The sequence below is a fragment of the Ambystoma mexicanum genome, chromosome 4q (assembly GCF_040938575.1).
Source record: "Ambystoma mexicanum isolate Mex_15411 chromosome 4q, UKY_AmexF1_1, whole genome shotgun sequence".
In the NCBI taxonomy this organism is placed as follows: Eukaryota; Metazoa; Chordata; class Amphibia; order Caudata; family Ambystomatidae; genus Ambystoma; species Ambystoma mexicanum.
The window spans coordinates 949,060,079-949,081,454 of record NC_090928.1 but is presented as its reverse complement, the minus strand read 5'-3'; the positions used below and the strand labels follow the sequence as shown (position 1 = coordinate 949,081,454).

The 21,376-nt window shown below is 49.9% G+C and overlaps 1 protein-coding gene across 3 annotated transcripts in view; it reads right to left on the bottom strand.

Annotated features, from left to right (window-relative positions):
- Nucleotides 1–21,376, bottom strand: part of TRERF1 (transcriptional regulating factor 1) — a 2,539,264-nt gene that overhangs the window by 939,940 nt on the left and 1,577,948 nt on the right. For all 3 annotated transcript variants that reach the window (XM_069608500.1, XM_069608502.1, XM_069608501.1), the window contains exon 10: nt 12,709–12,812. In XM_069608500.1, the coding sequence (XP_069464601.1) occupies nt 12,709–12,812 (104 nt within the window). The remainder of the gene's footprint in view (nt 1–12,708; nt 12,813–21,376) is intronic.

Genomic DNA, 21,376 nt, shown 5'->3' with positions numbered 1-21,376 from the left:
TCGTGCGGTCCACGTAGAACTTCAGCGCTCTAGCTACATCCAGCGAGTGCAAAGTCCTCTCAGCCGGCGACGAAGGCGACGGGAAGAACACAGGTAACACCAAGGGTTCGTTGAGATGGAAGTCCGACGGTACCTTGGGCATGAAGGAGGGGTGCGTCCTGAGCACTACCCTCGTGTCGTGGAAAGTCAAGTACGGGGCCTTGCAGGAAAGGGCCTGGATCTCTCCCACTCGTCGTGCGGAGGTGATGGCCACAAGAAAAGCTGTTTTCCACGATAGAAACTTCAACGGGGCCGAGTGCAGAGGCTCGAACGGAGGTCCCATGAGCTTGGTCAGCACCACGTTGAGCTCCCACGCCGGGGCCGGAGCCTTCACCGGCGGGAACGATCTGAACAGTCCCTTCATGAACTCCTTCACCAGACGATGAGACCACAAGGACGTCCGCCCCGTGGTTCTGGTGTATCGGGAGATCGCAGCAAGATGAATCTTGATGGACGCGTGTGCCAGACCAGCTTTGGCCAGCGTCAGCAGGTACGGCAGTACTTGGGGAGCCGTAATCCGTAGAGGGTTAATCTTCTGTGCGTGGCACCAGACAGAGAACCTCTTCCATTTGTGTCCGTAGCATTTAAGAGTCGAGGACGCCCTGGCCTTTGCAAGAACCTCTCTGCAATCGGCCGGTATGTCGTATCCTCCAAACTCTAGCGCTGCAGGACCCAGGCCTGCAAGTTCAGCGACTTCGGGTCGTGGTGGAGGATGGCGCCTCCTTCCCTGGAGAGTAGATCCGCGTCCGCCGGCAGCTTGATCGGCGGGGACGCTGACAAGTCCAGCAAGTCCGGGAACCATATCTGCCTCGGCCACGCAGGTGCGACGAGGATCATCCTGCACCGTGACCTCTTGAGCTGGTTGACGAGCCGGATTAGCAGAGGCAAGGGAGGGAACGCGTAGAGGAACAGGCCCTCCCAGGGGAACGAGAAAGCATCGCTTATGCTCCTCGTCTGGGGAAACCTGCTGGCGAACCTCCGGCACTTGGTGTTCGTCGCCGTCGCGAACAGGTCGATCTGGGGTGTGCCCCACCGTCGGAAGAGGCGATCCACCAGATCCTGCCGTAGTTCCCACTCGTGGCACGAGCGCAGCTCCCTGCTGAGTGAGTCGGCGATGGTGTTTTTTATCCCTGCCAGATGAAACGGCACCAGAAAAATCCCTTGGGCGACGGCCCAATGACACAGGTCCTGCGCCTCCTTGGACAGCGCTGGGGACCTGGTTCCGCCCTGTTTCCTGATGTAAAACATGGTGGTGGTGTTGTCGGTGAAGATCCTCACCACCTTGCCCTTGAGGGACGGAAGGAAGGACCTGAGGGCCCAAAACACTGCACGGAGCTCCAGGACGTTGATATGCAGGGACTTCTCCGTCGGGAGCCAGAGTCCCCTGGCGTGCAGATTTTCGGTGTGCGCTCCCCACCCTTCCAGGGAGGCATCCGTGGTCACAGTCTCCTGGTGGGCTGGGGTCTGGAAGTCCATGCCCGCCGTCAGATGCGCGCGGGTGCCCCACAACCGTATCGCTCGTCGGAAGCTCTCGTCGAGCTTGATCCTTTCCTCGAAGCTGCCCGTCGTCTGGATCCAGCGCGCATCCAGGAATTCTTGCAACGGGCGCATCCGGAGCCTGCACATGGGAATGAGGTAGATGCAGGAAGACATCATCCCGAGGAGGGACTTGATGGACCTCACTTTGGCCGCGTCGGCCACCAACATCCGTTGCACCTTGCCCAAGATGGTCCTGGTCCTCTCCTCCGACGGGGAGGCCAGAAGGGACACTGTGTCGAGCCTCGCTCCCAGAAACAGTGCGACTTGCGCGGGCACCAGGTGGGATTTGGCGTAGTTCACGGCGAATCCCAGGTCCGTGAGGAGTTGGACGGTCCTTGCCGTGTGGACCACGGCGAGCTCCCTCGTCTTGGCGCGGATGAGCCAGTCGTCCAGGTAGGGGTAGACGTGAATCCCCTCGCGGCGCAGCTGCGCCGCCACCGGTGCGAGGCACTTGGTGAATACCCTGGGTGCCGACCGTAGTCCGAAGGGAAGGGCTTTGAACTGGTAATGACGCCCTTGGACCACGAACCTGAGGAATTTTCGGTGCCCCTTTAGGATGGGAATGTGGAAGTAGGCATCCTCCAAATCCAACGACGATAGGAAGTCTCCTTCCTCCAGCTGACCCAGGACGTGCTGGAGGGTGACCATCCGGAACTTCTGCGCCTTGATGAACTTGTTCAGACGCCGCAGGTCTAGGATGGGGCGCCATCCTCCCGTCTTCTTCTTCACGAGGAAGTATCTCGAGTAGACTCCGGAGCCCCGAAGCCTCTTTGGGACGAGTTCGATGGCGCCCTTTCTGAGCATCGCCTTTACCTCCAGGAGAAGTTGAGGGACGTGAAGTTCTTTCCTGGCCACGGGGGGGACGCGCGGGCACCTTCTTTGAAACTCGAGCGCGTGGCCCCGGGCCAGGGCGTCCAGCACCCAACGGTCAGTGGAGATGGACTCCCACACGCTGACGAAGCCCGCCAGCCGGCCTCCCACCGGGGTGCTCCGTCGCCACGGTGATGGCGTGGTCCGAGGCCACCTCACCTTCCTGCAGGATCTCCAGGGCCTCCGCCCTCTTGTCGTCCGGCAGAAAATCCAGCAGGGGAGCTATCTTGTACCAGAGCTCCCTGTCGTAGCGGGCCACGATAGCCAAGGCGTTGGCCGCTTTAATCGTCGTCGCTGCCGACGAGATGACTCTACGTCCCATAGCATCCAATTTCTTTCCCTCGCCGTCCGGCGGGGAAGTCGATATGGAGGCCCCCCCCGCTTTCTTCCTGGCTGCCGCGGAGACGACGGAATCCGGGGTAGGTTGCGCCCGGAGGCATAGGGGGGCCGTGTCCGGGACCCGGTACTTCTTCTCGTACCGGTCTCTTCTAGCTGGCGTCGTGGAAGGGTTCTTGAGGAGGGAAAGGCCCTCATCCCAAATGTCGTCCAACAGAGGCACTGCGAGGACCGTCTTCCTCTTGGCCTCGCGCCGCTGATAAAGGAAGCCTTCCTTTTTCTTCTCCTCAGGGCAGAGTTGGAAAAGCTCGGAAGCCCTGGAGATCATGGAGTGGAAAGATCCGATCTCGTCGGGCGGAGAAGCCCTGGTGGGAGGCGACGACGGAAAATCCTCGTCGTATGCCTCGTCGTCCGTACCCGTCGCTGCCGTGTCAGTCCCCGTATCATCCCCTCGGGTGGACGGGGAGGAGGGCTGGATGGGGCGCGACGGTTGAAAAGGAGGTGGTGGATGGATCCTTCTTTTCTTGGTAGGGGGAACACCAGAAGGTCCCGGTTCTGGATCCCCCGACGGGAGAGGTTCCTCCGTCGGTAACGGTAGCCTCGTCCTTATCTCGGAGCATAAGGACTGTATGGCCAACAAAATGGCCGCCGAGTTGTCTTGCGGCGCTGGCAGAGGGGAGTCCGACGGGCGAGCAGGGGCCCCGTCGGTATCCTCGACGATGTCGTCGTCGTCACCTGCGTCGGGGTCCATTCCGACGGGCTGGCCTTCTTCCACGCCTAGGCCGTGGCTTAAGACCTCGATCAGCTCCTCTTCTGAGGTTGAGGCCGAATCTACGACGACGCCCTGCCCCCCCTTCTTCTTCCCCACGGAGGGTTTCACGGGGGTCCTATCGATGGGCACAAAAGAAGACTCCCTCCGAGGAGGCAGGGAGATTCTGGGCCCTGAGGTCGCCACCACTGGTGCAGCCACCACAGGCTGAGCCAGGGCCGCCGCGACCGTTTCGATAGAGGGCTTGGTCGGATGGATCAAGGCCTTCACCACCTTAGGTGCGCTCACCGCCTTATCCTTGAGGGAGGGGGCACTGCCACGCTCCTCCTCTGCCTTAGAGCTCGACCGGGGCCTCTCCAGGAGCTTCGCCGGGTGCTCGGCCTTCCTCTTACCCGACCCAGAGCGTTGGCTCGTGGTTGATGGTGCCGGGGAGGGTGCGCCCTGCCTGGCGCCTGTAGAGCCCGACCGTTCGGCGCTCCCGGTGCCAGCGGACTCGCGGTGCTTGGCCTTATGTTGGGCCCCCGTCGCCGGGGCGCCCTCAAAGGTCTTAGAAGACCGCTCGGATTTCTTCTTCTTCTCGCCAGACGGGCTCTTACCCTCCAGCCAGTTGGCGAGACGTTGATGGCGGTCCTTCATGGTCCGTTCCGACATGTTGCCGCAAAACGCACAGTCCTTCTCCACGTGCGTCTTGTCCTCATGAAGGCAGTAAAGGCATAAAGAGTGTTCGTCCTCCTTAAAGACGTTCTGCAGCTGGCATCCAGGGCAGACCCTGAACAGCTTTCCGGGCGTCGAGCTTCCCTTCTCCTGGGCCATCTCCGAGACCGGGCCTGAGAAGCTTCTGGAGTCCTCCGAAGTGTAGCTCAACGAAATCTTCACCCTTGAGGGGCACAGATGAATCCGACACGGGTCCCCGTTGATCGGATGTAGGATCGGTGGAGCTTGAGGCTCTTTTGACCGAAAGAATCGAAGTTTTTTGTGAAAAAGCGCGAAAAATAGCACTAACGCTCGAGAGCAATAGCACGAGGATCCCAACACATGAACGTGCGGTAAAAATCTGAAGATGGCTGCCAGAGGCGGTGCTTAGGTAGAGGGCAGTCATTGGCTGTGGTCAGTATGACGCAGAGACCAGTGATTGGTTATTACTACGAAAGACAGATCAGAAACGAAACTGATACTGGTTTTTTCTTTACCGAGGATTCCCAGCCTGACGACGGGGAATATTCATGAGCATGTGAATCCATGCCAGACCCCATGCTGGAGAAGGGGTGTATATATCATAATAGTAACTGTGTTTAGAATATTTTACAATAAGAGTGCTGGAGTGTTTCAACTGTGTGTTTTTAAATAAATAATTATATACTTTGATACCAAAGCTCTGGTCAGTGTTTGCTTGTATTATTGTATCTGAGTGCCTATTGAGTATACTTTGCATACTGCCTAACTCTTCTTGAGGGAAGTCTGAATGCTCAGCCACAGCTACCAGGTAAATCTGGGTGGTACAGACTGCTACCAAGTGGGTTTACTGCCAACACCTGTAGTCTTAAATCTTTTGCAGTGGTCCCTAAGGGAACTGCACAGGTTTCTGGTTAACACCAGGAAAAATGGAGGAGCGAGATTGAGAATAAGTGGGCTCAAGATTTAGGGGAACAACTGACAGACAGTGATGTTGTGATATTGTTTCTGCTATTCTGCTCTCCCGTGCCGTTCTGGAATCTCCCGGGTTCGGGAACGACACGGGATAGCCATTGAGAAGACAAAGTGTGCCGTGGTGTAAGGACCACTGGTGCTCCAGGGGTCTCCTTTCTTCATTAAAACTTAACGTAACCTGCATCACTGGTTGGTCCTCCGTGCGTAACCTCACCTCTATAAATTGACGATGAGGGTCCCACTGACGCTGTGATCAAGAAAGATTTAACGAGACCCCCATTGCAAGGCTGATCCCAACGGCGGCGGTCCGAACACCAGCCTTGATACATGACTCCTCGAGCGTGCGATCACGCCCTGGGCGGGTTTGGGGGTAGTTGGAGGATTCCAACACCCCCACGACTAAATTTGGGGTGGACAGCAAGCTAGCCTCAGGAAGGCACACTGGCTCCAGCCCGAGCTCTCATTTATCCACAATAGTGACGTGACTGGCCAAGTTGACATTAGAAAAAACAATAAATCACTCAAACGAAAGAAATACAGTATTTCCCATGAACATTTCAGTGCAACACTGCAAAGCACTCCTGCCCCCGTAGCATTTCTCGCCTATCCCGGAGAACCTCCCATAGTATGGGACCAATGCGTAGATTCATTTCAAGTGTACCTACGTGCTTTAGGAGGAAGCAAGTTCAGTGATGATTTAAAGGAGGCATCCCTTTTGAACTGCATTGGTGCTGAAGCCTTAAGAATATTCCATACTCTTCCCGACATAGTGGACATAGTGTGCTGGGAGGGGCAGGAGACTCTGGTTCTTCAGGAATTGTCAGGAAATATGAATCTGCTCTAGCGAAACTTGAGAAACACTTTGGTAACAAAACAAATGTAGTACTGGAGAGGTACTATTTTTTCTCAAGAAAACAAAATAAATGAGAGTTGACAGTTTGAGAGGCCTTATTGCACCCTGCAAATGTACATTTGTTCTGGATGAATACCTTAGGGATCAACTAGTACTATGCACTGCAGATGCACAGACTCAGCAGAGGTTGTTGCAAGCCAAAGACCCAACATTGGAACAAGCAACTGACCTGGCAAAACAAATTAGGCTGGGAAAAAAATGCATGAAGGCCGTACAACTAGAGGAAACCGCTCCCCAGGTGAATAGAATAGAAGCAGGTGATGTAGACAGCGACGACCTGGCGGTTGACCTGGTGAGGAAAAGCTCTACGTCTGCAGCAAGGCACAAGCCAATCCCCTGACAAGAACGAGCGTCCCCAATTCAGATGCTACAAGTTTGGACGCACGAGACACCGAAGTGGCGAGAAGGAGTGCCCTGCAATCAATGTGAATTTTACAGGTGTGGCATTGTGGGACACTATGGGAAAGCCTGCAAGAATCCCAGAACTAAGGGGCGCTACACCATAAGAGCCCCTGAAGAGGTTGTAGGGCCTAGCAGTCTTCTCACTATCATAGATATGGAAAGCAAAGATCCTGTATGCATTCTTTCAATCAATACTTGTGAAAAGGACCTTGGAAGAAAGTTATAATAGACAAGATTCCTTTGAAGGTGATGGTGGATATCGGGTCGCCCTACACCATGGCGGACGTGGTTACGTACCAGATCCAATTGGGAGGTCCCACACAAGAATAGAAACCCTCCAATGTGATAGCCACAAGTTATGGCCATAGCCCCATAAACATCCTTGAATTCAAATGAGTACACCTCAAGTTTGGGAGTATAGAGACCGATTGTAAACTATTTGTGGCTCAGAAGTGATCATCTGTTTTAGGTTGGAATGAGCAAGCTGCCCTACAACTCAAAATTCATTCAGGAGAAGAGAAGCATATACTAAGAGTTACAGCTCAAACATTTTCAACTAAGGAAGACTTTGTGAAACTGTGCTCACAGGTATGCAACAACACTATCAGGAAGCTCATGCGATTCAAACACTCTATTGTCCTGAGAAGAGAGGCAAAGGCAGTTGTACACAAAGTAAGAAATATCCCTGTTGGTACAAAGGATACACTACAGACATAATTGGAGAAACTCTGTAGACAAGACATTATATAGCCAATTGAGTCTTCCGATTGGTTGTCTCTCATTGTCATTGTGCAGAAAGGTGATGGCTCGATACGCATATGCGTGGACCTCAATACCATCATTTGGGTGGACAGGCATCTCCTCCCCAACATCAACGAATTACTAACAACAATGAAACCACCAAAATATTTCACATTAGACTTATCATCTGCGTATCATCAAGTAGTTTTAGATGAAGAAACAAAACACTTAACTTCTTTCGTGATACCGTTGGGAGCATATAGATACAAACGCATGCCTTTCAGATTAGCATCGGCCGCTGCTGTCTTCCAGAGACTCATGCAACAACTTTTTGGAGGACTGGAAGGAGTGTACTTCTTCCAAGATGACATCTTGATAGCTACACTAGCGGAAAAGGAACACAATGCGAAAAGTCTGGGGGTTTTGCAGGCTATCTGAGAGAAAGGGCTCACTCTCAAAATAGAAAGGTGCAACGTCAAAGTGCTAGAAGTAACATACTTTTAGCACTTAATGGCGAAGGAATCAAGCCAAAGACAGAACTGGTGGAGACAATAACGAGTATGCCTGTTCCTATCAACAAGGATCAACTTAGGTCGTTCTTGGGGTTAGGCGAATATTACTCCAAGTTTGTCCCATGTTTCACAGAAAAAAAAACAGTACATGAGAGCACTAATGAGGATGAATGCAAAATTTGACTGGTCTGAAAAATGCCAGGAAGAATGGGAGGTCATAGGAAAGGATGTAAGTAAGGTACCAACTCTCACGATGTTTAATACCGCAGCTACCAACATAATTACAGTTGATGCCAGTAATGTAGGCTTAGGGGGAGTTCTTGAACAAGTCCAGAAGGGTACCCTTGTCTCTCGGGTCCAGAAGGGTCCAGAACTAAATTACTCCACAATTCAGAAAGAGAATCTGGGTGGGAAGTGGGTGTTGGAGCACTTCAGAACTCTCATTTGGGGGTTGCTAGTTATAATCAAGACGTATCACAAACCCCTCATTCACACTTGGTCTCACTCAGGATCCGCAGGTGGATGCTGTAAATCATGCAATACAATGCCAAAGTCGTGTATACTGCAGGTAAAGGAAATTGCTGATTGTTTCTTCAAACTACCTTGGGCTGGAGAGTTAGGGCGGCCGGAGATAGAAGACACTGAGGGAAGCATTCTTGCCCATATTCAGCCGGGTATCGCAAAGGAGGACTGGATCAGAGGATCAGCGGAGGACCCTGAACAATATTTGCTTAGACACGCTATTCAGGAAGGCTGGAGGAGCGTGGTGAACTCCCTTCCTGATTCTGATCAGATTTGTGAAGCAATTGCTGAAAGCGCAGAGTGTGTTCTGAGAGGAGATTTCATAATTCCACCAAAATCCTTGCGGGATCAAATTCTCAACTTGGCGTATGAAGGCCAATTCGGGAGCAATCTTTCCAAGAGAAGAGCGAGAGAAAACTACTGCCGGGAATGCTGAGTTAAGTTGAAGACTTGGTGAAGTTGTGCCAGGCATGTGTTGTCAGTGACAAGTCCAAAAAGACGAATGTGGCACCTCTTCAACCTGTGAAAGTTCCTGAGTCTGTGTGGAAGAAACTTTCAATGGATATAGCAGGTCCTTTTGAAGGCTTGGAGGAATGCAAAGTGTACATTGCGGTCTTTATTGACTATACGTCCAAGTGGGTGGAATGGTGCATCACGGAAGAAAGTGTGACAACCATCAAATTTGTGAAGTTCTTGGAGGCAATGTTTAGCCGAGAGGGAGACCCGGAGGAACTTGACACGGACAATGGGGTGCAATTTACCTCGGAGAGCATGCAGAGGTTCTTAAAGGACTTGAACACATACGCACATCATTATACCATCCCATGGCAAACAGCCTTGTGGAGTGCATGAATGGTTTCATGAAGGGGGTGATTCAGTTGGCAGTGGCAAACTCGCTACCCTGGAAGAAGACTCGTAAGGAGTTGCTGATTGCATACAGGATGGCTCCCTATTCTGTGGGCCTCATCACGAGTTGGGTGGGATCCCTGCGGCGGTAATACCTCCCAACTGTAATTGCGTTAGCGCCAACCGGTCCAGCGCTATTAGCACTGGATCACGGGTTTGGTGTTAACAGTAAATCCCCATTCCGATGGAGCATTTTCAGCACAAATACTGTGCGCTAATACAGCCAGCGGTAATCGTGCTGAAAACAGGGTGCTAAATGGGATTTTCACTTGCAGCAAAAAGCTGGAGATAAAACAGCCCATTTAGCTGCCAACCCGTGATTAGGCCAGCCCTTAAATGCAGCGGTATTACCGTTACCGCCACATTTAAGGGCTACCGCCCAACTTGTGATGAGGCCTTGTGACTGAAATCGAACCGTGTCATGATGAGGGGCAGAGTGCCTTGTAGTAGGCTGAATCCTTTGTGGTTGATAAAAAGGAATATTAAGAAGGTGGATATGGATGAGATTCTTCGGAAAGTGAGAAACAGAAGAAATAAAAAGACTTTTATGACTGTGTCAAAGCTACCTGTGAGGTTTTGTTATTCCGAGAGAGAAGGAGCAAGCAGGCTGTTCTGGGCCGCCAGCCACAAAGAGGAGGATCCAGCCCAACTTCAGAGAGGACTTGTGTAATATTGAATTGGATCCTTTGCTGTGAATATCTTCCTTGTTCACATCCCTGTCTTCCTTTTTCAATTTCTCCTCCCCTCTTCACACCTTCTGCTCTCACATTGATGCGGGGAGATGTAATATGCTTTCTGCTATTCTGCTCTCCCGTGCCGTTCTGCAATCTCTCCGGGTTCGGGAAGGACACGGGAGAGCCGTTGAGAAGATGAAGTGTCCCATGGTGTAATGGCCCCTAGTTCTCCGGGGGTCTCCTCTCTTCATTAAAACTTAACGTTACCTGTATATCACTGGTCGGTCCTGTCTGCGTGACCTCATCTCAACAGGTGAATGGAATAGAGTATTATTAAATGTGAAACATGTGTCCAGGAACATGCGTTTTCAATGGATATAATATAAATTTGTATGTAGGCATATATTACACCTGTGGTTGTGATATGATATGATATGATCGTTTATGATATGATCGTTTAATTATATAGCGCCTATACACAATGTGTTTCAAAGCGCTTCAAGGCAAGGGAGGGAACAAGGGAAAATACAACCACATTCTTACAGGCCATGAACAGTAAGGATGTGAAATTAACTATCGTACTCGGCCTGACAACATTTCAGATAGTGCAAGAGCTAAGACATAGATAAGGAAGGGAAGGTGGAGAGTGGGAAGGAAATGGAAACAGACAGGCGACTACCATACTAGGCCTGACGACATTTCTGGTAGAGCCGGAGAAAAGCAAAAGGTGAGGGAGAGAGGTGCAGAAAGGGAGGGGAGGAACAAAACAAGCGACTATCATACTAGGCCTGACGACATTTCAGATAGTGCTGGAGGGGTTGTGGGGAGGAAAAAAACAGTAATGGGAGGGTGGAGGAAACAGGCGAGGTTGCTATCATATTAGGTCCAGGGACAATTCTGATAGAGTAAGTGCATGGAATATCGAAGGGGAGGAGATAGGAAAAGGGAGAAGGGAAAGGAGGAGAGAAAAGAGAGTAAGCAGTCAAAAAGAGTGGAGAAGCAAGAGTGGAGAGCGAATACAATTGCAGAAGTCAGTAGTAACACATAATGTTGCAAGCCAGGATACAAGATGAAGATGGGAACAGCAGCGAAAATGGTAGTACAGGGTGCGAGCCTGCTCTGTTGGCGTTGCAAGAAAGAACTTGGATCGCACCTATACATATGGTGGGGTTGGGACTTGGTTAAAATATTTTCGGACCGACTGTTAAAGAAATTGTTTACGCTGACTAGGATAAGGGTCCAGGCAACGGTGAAACAGTGTCTATTTGGCCATTTGCCAAGATATTGAATGAAGCTTTATCTCCGGGGTTACTCCTGGCCAAGGTAACAATAGCGAGGGCGTGATCGTCCCCAAGCAGACCTAGCTTGAACAGTTGGCTAACGGATGTCAGGAAATGTATAAAGGCTGAGATAGATATGGCTGTTACTCCAGACATGCCATAGGGGTGCAGGAGTTTCAATCATTACAGCGTTTGGCATGAAATGTGGGACTTATTGGAGACCCTCTCAGATTTAAGACTTCCCTGAACCAGACACTTAGATGGAGTGTGTTTATTAGGTCCATGTTCCCGTCTGTCTGGATATGGGAGCATGGACGGATTACAAGAAGATGGGGTATATATTTGGGGTTTGCGACCTTCATCACGAGATGTAAATGTGAGTAGAAGGAATATGCACAAGGATTGTAGATGTGCCACTTAATGTGCAAGTAATACCTGAGAAAGGTTGATCTGAGTGTATACACATCCTTTGCATGTCGACGCAGTTCTGGTCGTAATGGGTCACATATGTTTACATGAATAAGAATGGTTCCAGGAATAGTAAGGGGCTAAATTGAGGAGTGCCGTCACATAATGATATTAAGATGATAAATATACCGAGAATATAAACTTTGTTCCCTGGATCTGAATTATGGATGATGCCAATTTGATAACTTGCATACTGCAATGTATTTTCTAAGTCATTAAACAGAATGGAAAAAAAGCCCCTGACAGGGGTTGAGACAGCCAGCTTTTACAGGCACACCTAGACAGTAGGGTTTACAATTCCATAGCACTAACCAGGGGTTATGGACGCCTGGGGCTAGGGTTCGAATCCCATGGGAGACGAGGGACGGGATGGCCTTAGCGCCACTTTCCAAAGCCCCTTTGTCCAGCCCGGTGCACTACATTGAAGAGCCTGTTTCATTTCATTGAACCATCGGAAAAACTCTTTATGGAAAACTGTGGTTGAGAATCGAACTAAACGATTAAAACCCTTGAAACTTCCCTGAAGTCTCTGTAAGTTATTAAGGCCATCTGTGACACCGGCAGTACGAATTAAGTCTTTGTCTTTCAATATTATGTGGCAAATACTAAAATTGGTGCGGGTCAGGTGTCTATGGGGCCTATGGTACGTATCAGGCGAAGCTGCACAAAACATTTTTCAATCTTGCTACAGATTAGACTAATGAATTAGATACACGACAGGACATTTTTAAGAGATGCCATATATATGCTGGGAGGGTGGACATGATGAGGTTCTTGTTAGGGCAGCCCAGTCTAATCCTAATCCCTGTTTACCTATCTGGTAATGTCAACCCAACTGCTCACTGGGTCACAGTGACATTCAACGTTGGAGCCAATACAGCAAGTCACATATTCGGTCAGTGGCAAAATTAAGAAATTCCATGCAATTCTCTACTGCATTTTTTGTTTATGCTGAAACTCAACCCCATGCTACTGAACCCCTAAACCTCAGGCCCTGTAGCTCTTCCTAGTTATATTGCAGGGCCAAATGGCAAAAAGAGATTTTGTCACACAAAACTAATATTACATCATAACATGTTTTTCTTCTTACCATTACATCTCCTTTGACTTCAAAGAGTGAATGTAGAGCAAACTCTAAATTTGTTCCTCCACCAGGGAACACACTGGAACACGACATGTTCAAGAAATCTTTCACTGTCAGAAACAAAATAAGTAAAAGTTACTCACCGTAGTGACTACTGGGCACCTAGTCCACAGTTACATTTCCAACATACTCAAGGACATAATGTCCTTCAGGGATGGTACAGGAGCATGAAATGGAGCAGAATCATTAATATTAAAAACAAAACAAATTCCAAGGTGCATGCACAGGCTGCCATAGCAGCACCTCTCTTTCACATGTTCCTGGGCCCAACCACCAGTGCTTTTCCTTTCACGCAGTGCAGTGGCAATCTTATTAGCAAGGGACCGGACATTAGTACTGTAAGAGGAATGGGGGCTATGGACTAGGAGTATATTAGTCACTACAGAGAGTACTTTTAATTACTCCTAAATCCTGTCGCCTTTACTCCATATTTATGTAAGATTTAATTACAATAAACAAATATATTGCTGATGACCATCAGCCCAGGAGTTAGTGTCCATGGAGTAGCGTGTACAAAATACCTACAACATAATTCACAAAGCAGCCTTGCAGGTATCTATCACGGCAATATGAAGTTTGTAAAACGGTGCAGAATGCTTGTGAGAGGGTCAGAGGCTTGACCTTGTCAGGAGGAAAGAGGGCAAAATACCAGAAGTGGGGTGAGGAAGTTCGGGGTGGGGAGACCAGTCCCTACTCTCCATCCACCATGTGTCCCGGGAATGTCATTAATGATACTACTCTTTATCAGATCAGAACCAAACAAGCAGAAAACCCAAAATGTTGCAACTGATATCCGCTGTCAACCGATACCACATCCAGGCAGCGTCCAGTACCCCAGAAAAGCAAAGAACTGGTTGTTGCAACATAAAAATAAACTTTCAAACCAACAACATGCCAGATAAATAGCAGAGAATCCAACAGAGACTGTTACAAAAATTGTGCTGGAAAAAGGGGAGGAGCTTAGAGGGGTTTTAAATGCTTTTGAGCTGTGTTACCCAGAACCTGGTGGGAAAGGCAGGTATAAATTGGCCCACAGAGTCAAGTAAGCTCTAGACCCAAAGCAATGTGCTTGGGGGAGAAGAGTTAGAATCAGAAAGTGAACAATATGAAAGGAGAGTGAAAGAAGGAAGAGTGTGGGTTGCAGGGGTGAGTTCAGGAGGTGTGGAAGTGGACCGCAAGACTAGGCATAGGACGGATGGAGGAGTGGCGTGCTGATGAGTCGATGGCAGAATTGGAGTACAGTGTCAGTGAGGTATTTGTGACAGAGAGTGGTTGCAGTAAGGAAGAATGAAGCAGTGAGTGAGAACATGTTTTTGAGAGTAGGGTAGCTGTGAAGGAAGAATGGGAGACAAGTAGGGGAGTGAGGGCAGTATGAAGAGTGAGAGGGAGTGGGCTCTGAGAGAGAGTAAGGATAGTAGAGAGGGGTGCGAGGAGGGTGTAGGAAAGGAGTGAGGGGTGTGAGAGTATATTGGATAATAACACTTAGAACAATCTACACATCGTTCTCAAAACAGGCAACTCATTTCAAGCTGTTTGTTGTACATAAAAACCCTTTAACTATCTTCCAGTTTCCATTGATTATTAAGGCCATCTAGGACACTGCTTCTGCCCTCATGAAGTGCCCATGAGGTCCTTTGGAAGGAGCTGTTTTCCTTGGATTGTAACTTTCCAGAATATAGGAGACAGTGCATCGGGCAATGAGTAACGTAGCTGCTCTTGTTCAGGGAAGGATTCCCCACAGGTCACAAAGAGAGGGTCAGAAATCCTGAAATCATTAGAGGGTTTCAAGTGTAATTTAAACACCCTTGAAACATCCAGATTAAGCATATTGTCACAGATGGCCTCAAGAACGAACTTACCCTTGAATACAGTTCAAGTGTTTTTATTTTCAGAATTGTGAACAGGGCTTGCTAAATGCCACCCCTCTATCTTTATCCTAGCGCGGCCTATTTCATCTCCAACGCAGATGTACCTCAACCACAGCATGGTCAGTAGAGATCAGAAACTCCTACTTTCTACAAAGATGTCTATCTGGAGGTCATGGCCTAAAGGCAAACACATTTGCTATCTAAACTCCCTGTGGGAGCAGTCTAGGTGGTCTCTGTTCCAGGTTCCTGAGGGTGGAATTAGAGAATGGTGTGTGCCTTCCAGACACTCAGGCCTAACTCAGTTTTTATCTTATGTGCCCTGATGGTCCCCTCACAGTGTCTGTCTTGTCACTTTCCTTCTCTTACTGTCCTTCCTACTACTCCATGCAACGTCTCACCTCCCTCACCCCCTCATACTTCCTTTATTATCCCTCCGACGTTTCCCTCTTCACTACCTACCTCCACCTTCCGATCTTACTCCCTACTAATTTTTCTCCCCACTCCATACCACTAATACTCTTCTCTCTCCACACAAACACTACTCTCCCCTCTCCACACTATTACTACTCTCCCCTCTATATACAACTACTTACCCCTCTCCACACTAGCACTACTCGCACTCCACCCACCGCTTCTTCCAGTCACCATCCTTTAACTTCCCCAGTCACCATTGCATATGCTCCCTACTTTCTCACTTTCTCTCTATTAATCTCACTCACAAACCTTACATGCACACTCATACCCAAATACCACTTTCTCCCACTAACCAATAATGCGTCTGGCACACTCCTTCAGCCATTCTCCTTCACATTCCTCTGCTCACGCCTCCTTCTGCCTGGTCCCTTGGTCCTCCTGCTCTTCCCTTAAGCTCATCCGAATTGCCCACACCTTCCAGCATTCTGTCCCTTCTTTTCCCCATTCATTGACTCATCCCCCCACCTGGTTCCCTGGGCCAAATGCTTTGTTTTCACTGAGGGGGTGTTACAATCAATAAAGCATGAAAATGGGGTCTAAAGCCCTGCCCCTTTCTCGATAGAGGGTCACAACTGTCTCTGGCAATGGCAGTCTGCAGCGTTCAATGTCTCCGTTCATGTGAGGCTTTCCAGCTGCTTAGAGGCCAGTTTGTTGAGGGTACTGCCCCCAACCTCTTCGCAGGAGCGTACAATGTCTGTGAACGGATAAGAAAGGCTGGGGAGCTCTGTGCCCTGGCTAGAGCTAGTGTTGTGTTGGTGAGGGCAGTGTAGCTACTTGCTGTGTTCAGGCTGCTGCGTGGTCTGCTCTGTGTCTCGTTTGCTTGGTACTGTCTCTAATTGGGTCTCGTCGTTCGTCTGCTGCTCCACTGATGGGGCTGCTGGCATTGGCATTCCTATGGAACAAACAGAAAGAAACTGGCCAGAATAGGGCAGTGCAGGTAAGGAGTGACTGACAATGGTACTCAAACCAGACATGCAGGCACATGAAGAATGGACAGAGTTCCTCACCAACTGGCACAGCACGCCTCTGGAGCAGGAATGAGTCTGGCAATCCCAGTCATACGCCTCCCACCCCAAGCTGAAAGGTGTCCCCATCCCCTCTTTACAGGGGCAGATGTGTGACCGTGTCACAAAAGATCTTTCAGCCTGAGAAGACGGGCTAAGAAAGAAAACTGGGAGATTAATCTCCTAATTCAGGTGAAATTCTGATTTCACATTTGGTAAGAAACTCGGGCGGATGAAAAGTACCACATTGCCTTGTGTAAGATTAAAACAAGGCGATTCTGCTCACTAATCCTTCAACCAGAGTGAGAGCTACTAAGAATGCCATTTTAATAGTTATAAATATGATGTCCATAGAGGCTATAGGTTCGAATGCTTTGTGCACCAATGCTGACAATACAATATGAAGATCACATGAAGTTTGAGGCTTTCTAATCTACATGAACTGTTTCTACAGACCATTAAAATATTCTTTGATGAAAGAATTAGATGAAGAAAAGTCCATCTGGCTACCCATGTGGTAGGTATTGCATAAGTCCAACTTTACACCCATTGTAGTTAGGACAGAAATGGAGGAAACAAAATTGTCCCGAGAACTAAGCAGCAGGTTAACATTTTGTTCTGCATAACAAAGTCAGAAGTAAATTCATTTACTGCAATGCTGACTTCCTTTCTTGCTGTTTTAGGAATATTAATGGTGTCCTGTTAAAGGCTGGGAGCCTGGAAACTTAGATCCTCAGGAACCAGGCTGCCAAGGACATGGGAAGACAGGATCCACAGAAACCAACCAATTCTCCTAAAACAGAACGTTCCTTCTTAGAAGGCAAAGTTTAGGTTCCTTTGCTTAGAGTTGAAGAAGGTCTGTAATCCTAATCCTGTGAAGCAAAGCAGGGGGCTAGCAATATCATTCAGCAATCCCTGGTCTACATGAGCTTCTGAAAAACATTCCTAATTGAAGGAATGGGAGGGAGGGCTGTAGTGAACTGGAATGAGGAGTCTGACCAAGGGAAGTCATGTTTGTTGTTCAGACATCTATTCATAAAAGTTCAATGCAAACCTATCTATCCCTAAAACGCAATTTCCGGGGTTTTGTTTTGTACCAACTATAGACAATCCCATGCGCCTGAATATTATTGCAATTTGAACTTGTTTAGCAGTTTTTGTGGGGCAAGTAAAGGGGCTTTTGACCCCAACCCCTTGAAAACCCAGTCAAAAATATTGCTCCACACTTCAGGAACTGTGCCACACTGAGTAATGGTGAAAAGGTTTGTATTTATTTATTGTATTGCCCTTTACGGATAACACGTGTTTTGACACACCAGTGTCCTTTTCAAATCAGGGCTAATAACAAGGCTATGTTATATATTTAAAAATGTTCAAGGGGGGCGTGGCCTGGAGCTGCTTCGATCGGCATGCCTGCCTGAGAGCTCTGGCTTGGCCCAATACGCGGTTCATCAAAAATGCTGCTTCCAGCGCCCATCGAAGCCCGAAAACGAAGCTTATGATGGGGGAAACCCCTCTGCAGCCACTGCTCGAGTGGGTCCCAGCTCTGACGCTTTTTCGACCCAATTTGGTCCTTCGATCGCACCAGGACCCACTCAGCGGTAAAATGGCTGCTGCATCCCCATGGCCTGGAGTCCTTCCATGAGGGGGAGGGGCAGGCATAACATCGCCGGCAAAAAGCCGCCGAAGACACCAAAATAACTACAGTTTGCTCGCCGCCCGCCATAGGATCGTGGGCTGTCTGCATACCCATTGAGAGACCACGAGCCTGGACCACGGTGCCCTGACGGCTGCAACCTTCGAGGCGGAATCCTGCAGCGGTTGCGGGTGGTGCCTCGGCTCACAGCCTCCCTCGACCGAGTGGGCCCCGCTCGTCTCCACCCGCCCGTCCCCTGCGGGCCTCGCTCCCAGCTCCTCTGCCTTCGACAGCGGCAAAACAGCACCGCCGGGGGGCCGGCGGGGCCGCCGGGAGAGCCCGCTCAGCCACACTCACCATTGCTTCTCCCTCGGATGAACGCAGCACCCGCTGAGTGTTCCGCCGCCCGGCCCTGCTGCCGGTGGGGGCCCCGATCCATAACCGCCCTCCACTGACTGTTCCACGCTTCTGCACCTTCGGGGCTCCCGCTTAAATACACAGACTCATAACCTGCAAGGGGCGGGATCCAGCTCTTTCCCGTCCGGAGCACGCAATGAGTGCCTTCCCTGGACCCCGTCCCGAGGAGGACGCCAGTAATTATAACTTGGCTGGCCTGCCGGTTCCGACTAGGCTAGCCACATGCCCAGGCGGCCCCCAACAACCTGGGCCCTCCTCCCGGCACCCTACCATCAGGCCAGCACCAGCAGAGGGGATCCACCCGACCCCATCACCGGGGGAGCCGGCCAATCCAAGGCCACAGCGCCTGGCTCGGGGCTCCGGGCCAGGGGGGCCTGCCCTCTTCGGCGGTCTGGCCGGGGTTCTGGGTCCCCGAATATACCGGCGACGTCGGCCCTACAGACCTACTTTTGCCCCACAAGGAGTATCATTCCGTGACTGGAAGTGCCACAGCCACCTTAGAAACCCTGATTCCCAGCACGCAGTATTGCTTGTCTATCGGAGGTGGCGCAACCACGCACATCACCGGGAGAGCAAGTTGGGGAATTCCCGCCCCCACCCACTGAATCATTCACAACGGCTGAGGAACCTATACCTTGAAGCGGCACCCCTGATGGGGTGCTCCCTCCCAGAACAGAGGAACCGAATTATACCCAACTTCGGCAATCGACAGAAGCCACACTACTGCAGCTCCAGAGATACGAGGCGAGGAGTCGGGTGGGGGGAAGAAAAGCTCCTCCCGACGCTAACACAGGTGGGTCTCCAGAATCGATCCCCGCAAGTATAAGGGCCCCGACACCAAGAACAATTTACAGTAGAACCCGGGGCATTAACCCACCCCAACTCATCCTCCCCACAACCCAACCACCTCACCACTCCTCGGGAATCACCAAGGAGCATACCGTGACATACCTCAGCCGGCAATAACCACATAAGGGGAGGAGGATCAGCTGCCAGGCCCGCAACGGATCACTCGGAACAGATAAGCCACATAGACCCCTCCCTCGACGAGATGTCTAAATCAGGGAAGACAACCAAGCAAACTGATATTGCTACCCTCATGGCCACCCCAGTCGCTGAAAGATCTGGAAAGACGGACCCGCCGGAAGACCCCAACAAGAACAGTGCTCCCACAACGGCCGGACCAGAGCCCAATACACCACAAGGAGCAACTAAAGCCGATCTTCAAGACCTATTAATGGCACTTACTAGGGAGAAGTCACCAAGAAAATCAACTCCTTAGACAAAAGGGTGGGGGAAGTAGAACACCGAATTACCGAAATAGAATCAGAGGTCTGCGACCAAAGATTCGAAATGGAACGCGACAAGGACAGAATAGCCACACTCGAAGCGAGATGCAACACACTGGAAGCAAAACAGGAGGACTTAGAAAACCAATCACGAAGGAACAACATCAGGGTCCGAGGAATCCCATCCTCTATCCCAGAGACGGAGCTGAAATCCTACATATCGGAGCTCTTTCGATTCATAATCACCCTACCAGACAGCTCACCCCTAGAGCTGGACCGGGTGCACAGAACGATCCAGAGGAAAACATCCACATTCCCCCCAGATGTTCTGGTGAGGGTACACTTTTTCCAAATAAAGGAAGACATAATGCGGGAAGCAAGGCAGATGCGCCAAATTACCTTCCAGGGATCGACAATCTCAATATATCAGGACCTGTCGAGCTCAACTCCCCAAAAACAGAAAACCATGCAGCCACTAACAGTATGGCTACGCGAAAAGAAAATCCCATACCACTGGGGGTTCCCCACCTCAGTAAAATTTATATGGGAGGGATCCCAGAGACAAATACAATCAATGAGGGAGGCGGAGAAACTTATAGGCCAAAGAAGAGCAGAGGGGGATTCCGAAGCCGAAGAAACAAGCCACCCTTCCCAGGATAAATCTCTAGGGGAGGAATGGACAAATCAGCAGACGACGCAGACTCCGGGGTCCCCCTAAGAAAGACAGCGGCATAAGATGAGCACCCCAGAGGGCGCCGGGGATCTCCGGCCCCCAATCTTCGAACAATGCGCACTCAGAATTGACAACGAAGCAACCTCTGAGAAGTAAAGTTATACACCAGCTGCTTTACCATATTCCACTTCGGCGGCCCAGTTGGCCAACATCAAGCGTATTGGTGCTACAAGTTTCCCAGTGGCAGTAGGATGACGTTTCTCCTACCAGTTCAAAGTTGGGAGGGGGAGGGGTGAATTGGGGGGGAAAGGTGTCTTAATAGGACAAATCGGAATTCCTGGACTTTAAGCTTCGCAAGTTATATCCTTTCATACAGCACTGCAACATGCAAAAACAACAAGAAAAATATGATTCCAACACAACCGCAAAAACCACTTACCATTCTTACAGACCTAAGCGGGAGTCGAAGTACGAGACATAATCAACACAACAGAACAGACCATGGCTGACACAAACAAAATAAGAATCCTATCCTGGAACATTCAAGGGATGAATACACCCAGAAAGCACAGATCAGTGGAGCACTGGCTGACCCAACTATCCGGAGGCATTGTGTTACTCCAAGAAACACACCTACTACAAGACGACAAACACTGCATAAGATTCAAAAGATATAAAAAAGCCTATTTCGCCACGGCAGGGAAGAAGAAGAGGGGAGTAGCGATGCTACTAAGTGACAAAGTTCCGCTATCTAAGATCACAATAAAAAGAGATCCAGAGGGCCGCTTTCTCTTACTTAAAGGCTTCTTCGAAGAGCTTCCCATCACAATCGTCGCAGTCTACAGTCCCAATACATCTCAAGGCAGCTTCACTGCGAGCCTTCTATCAACAATCTTAGCTTTCTGCGAAGGCCACCTGATTTTTTGGGGAGATTTCAACTCCATGTCAAACCCACAGCTGGAAAAGTCTCTTCCCCCCACAAATGCAGACTTCACACAGGCTCTCTCCCAAGCCAGGCTGCTCAGAGAAATAGAAACAGTGGATGCCTGGAGACTATCGAATAACAACTTACAAGACTACACGCACTACTCTAATGTTCACAAGGGCTATTCAAGAATAGACTTTCTTCTTATCTCTGGAGTGTTGTTCCCCTGCGTAAACAATACAGAAATACGCACCTGCATGATATGATATGATATGATATGGTATTTGTAACGCGCCTATACACAAGTGTTTCAAGGCGCGACGAGGCA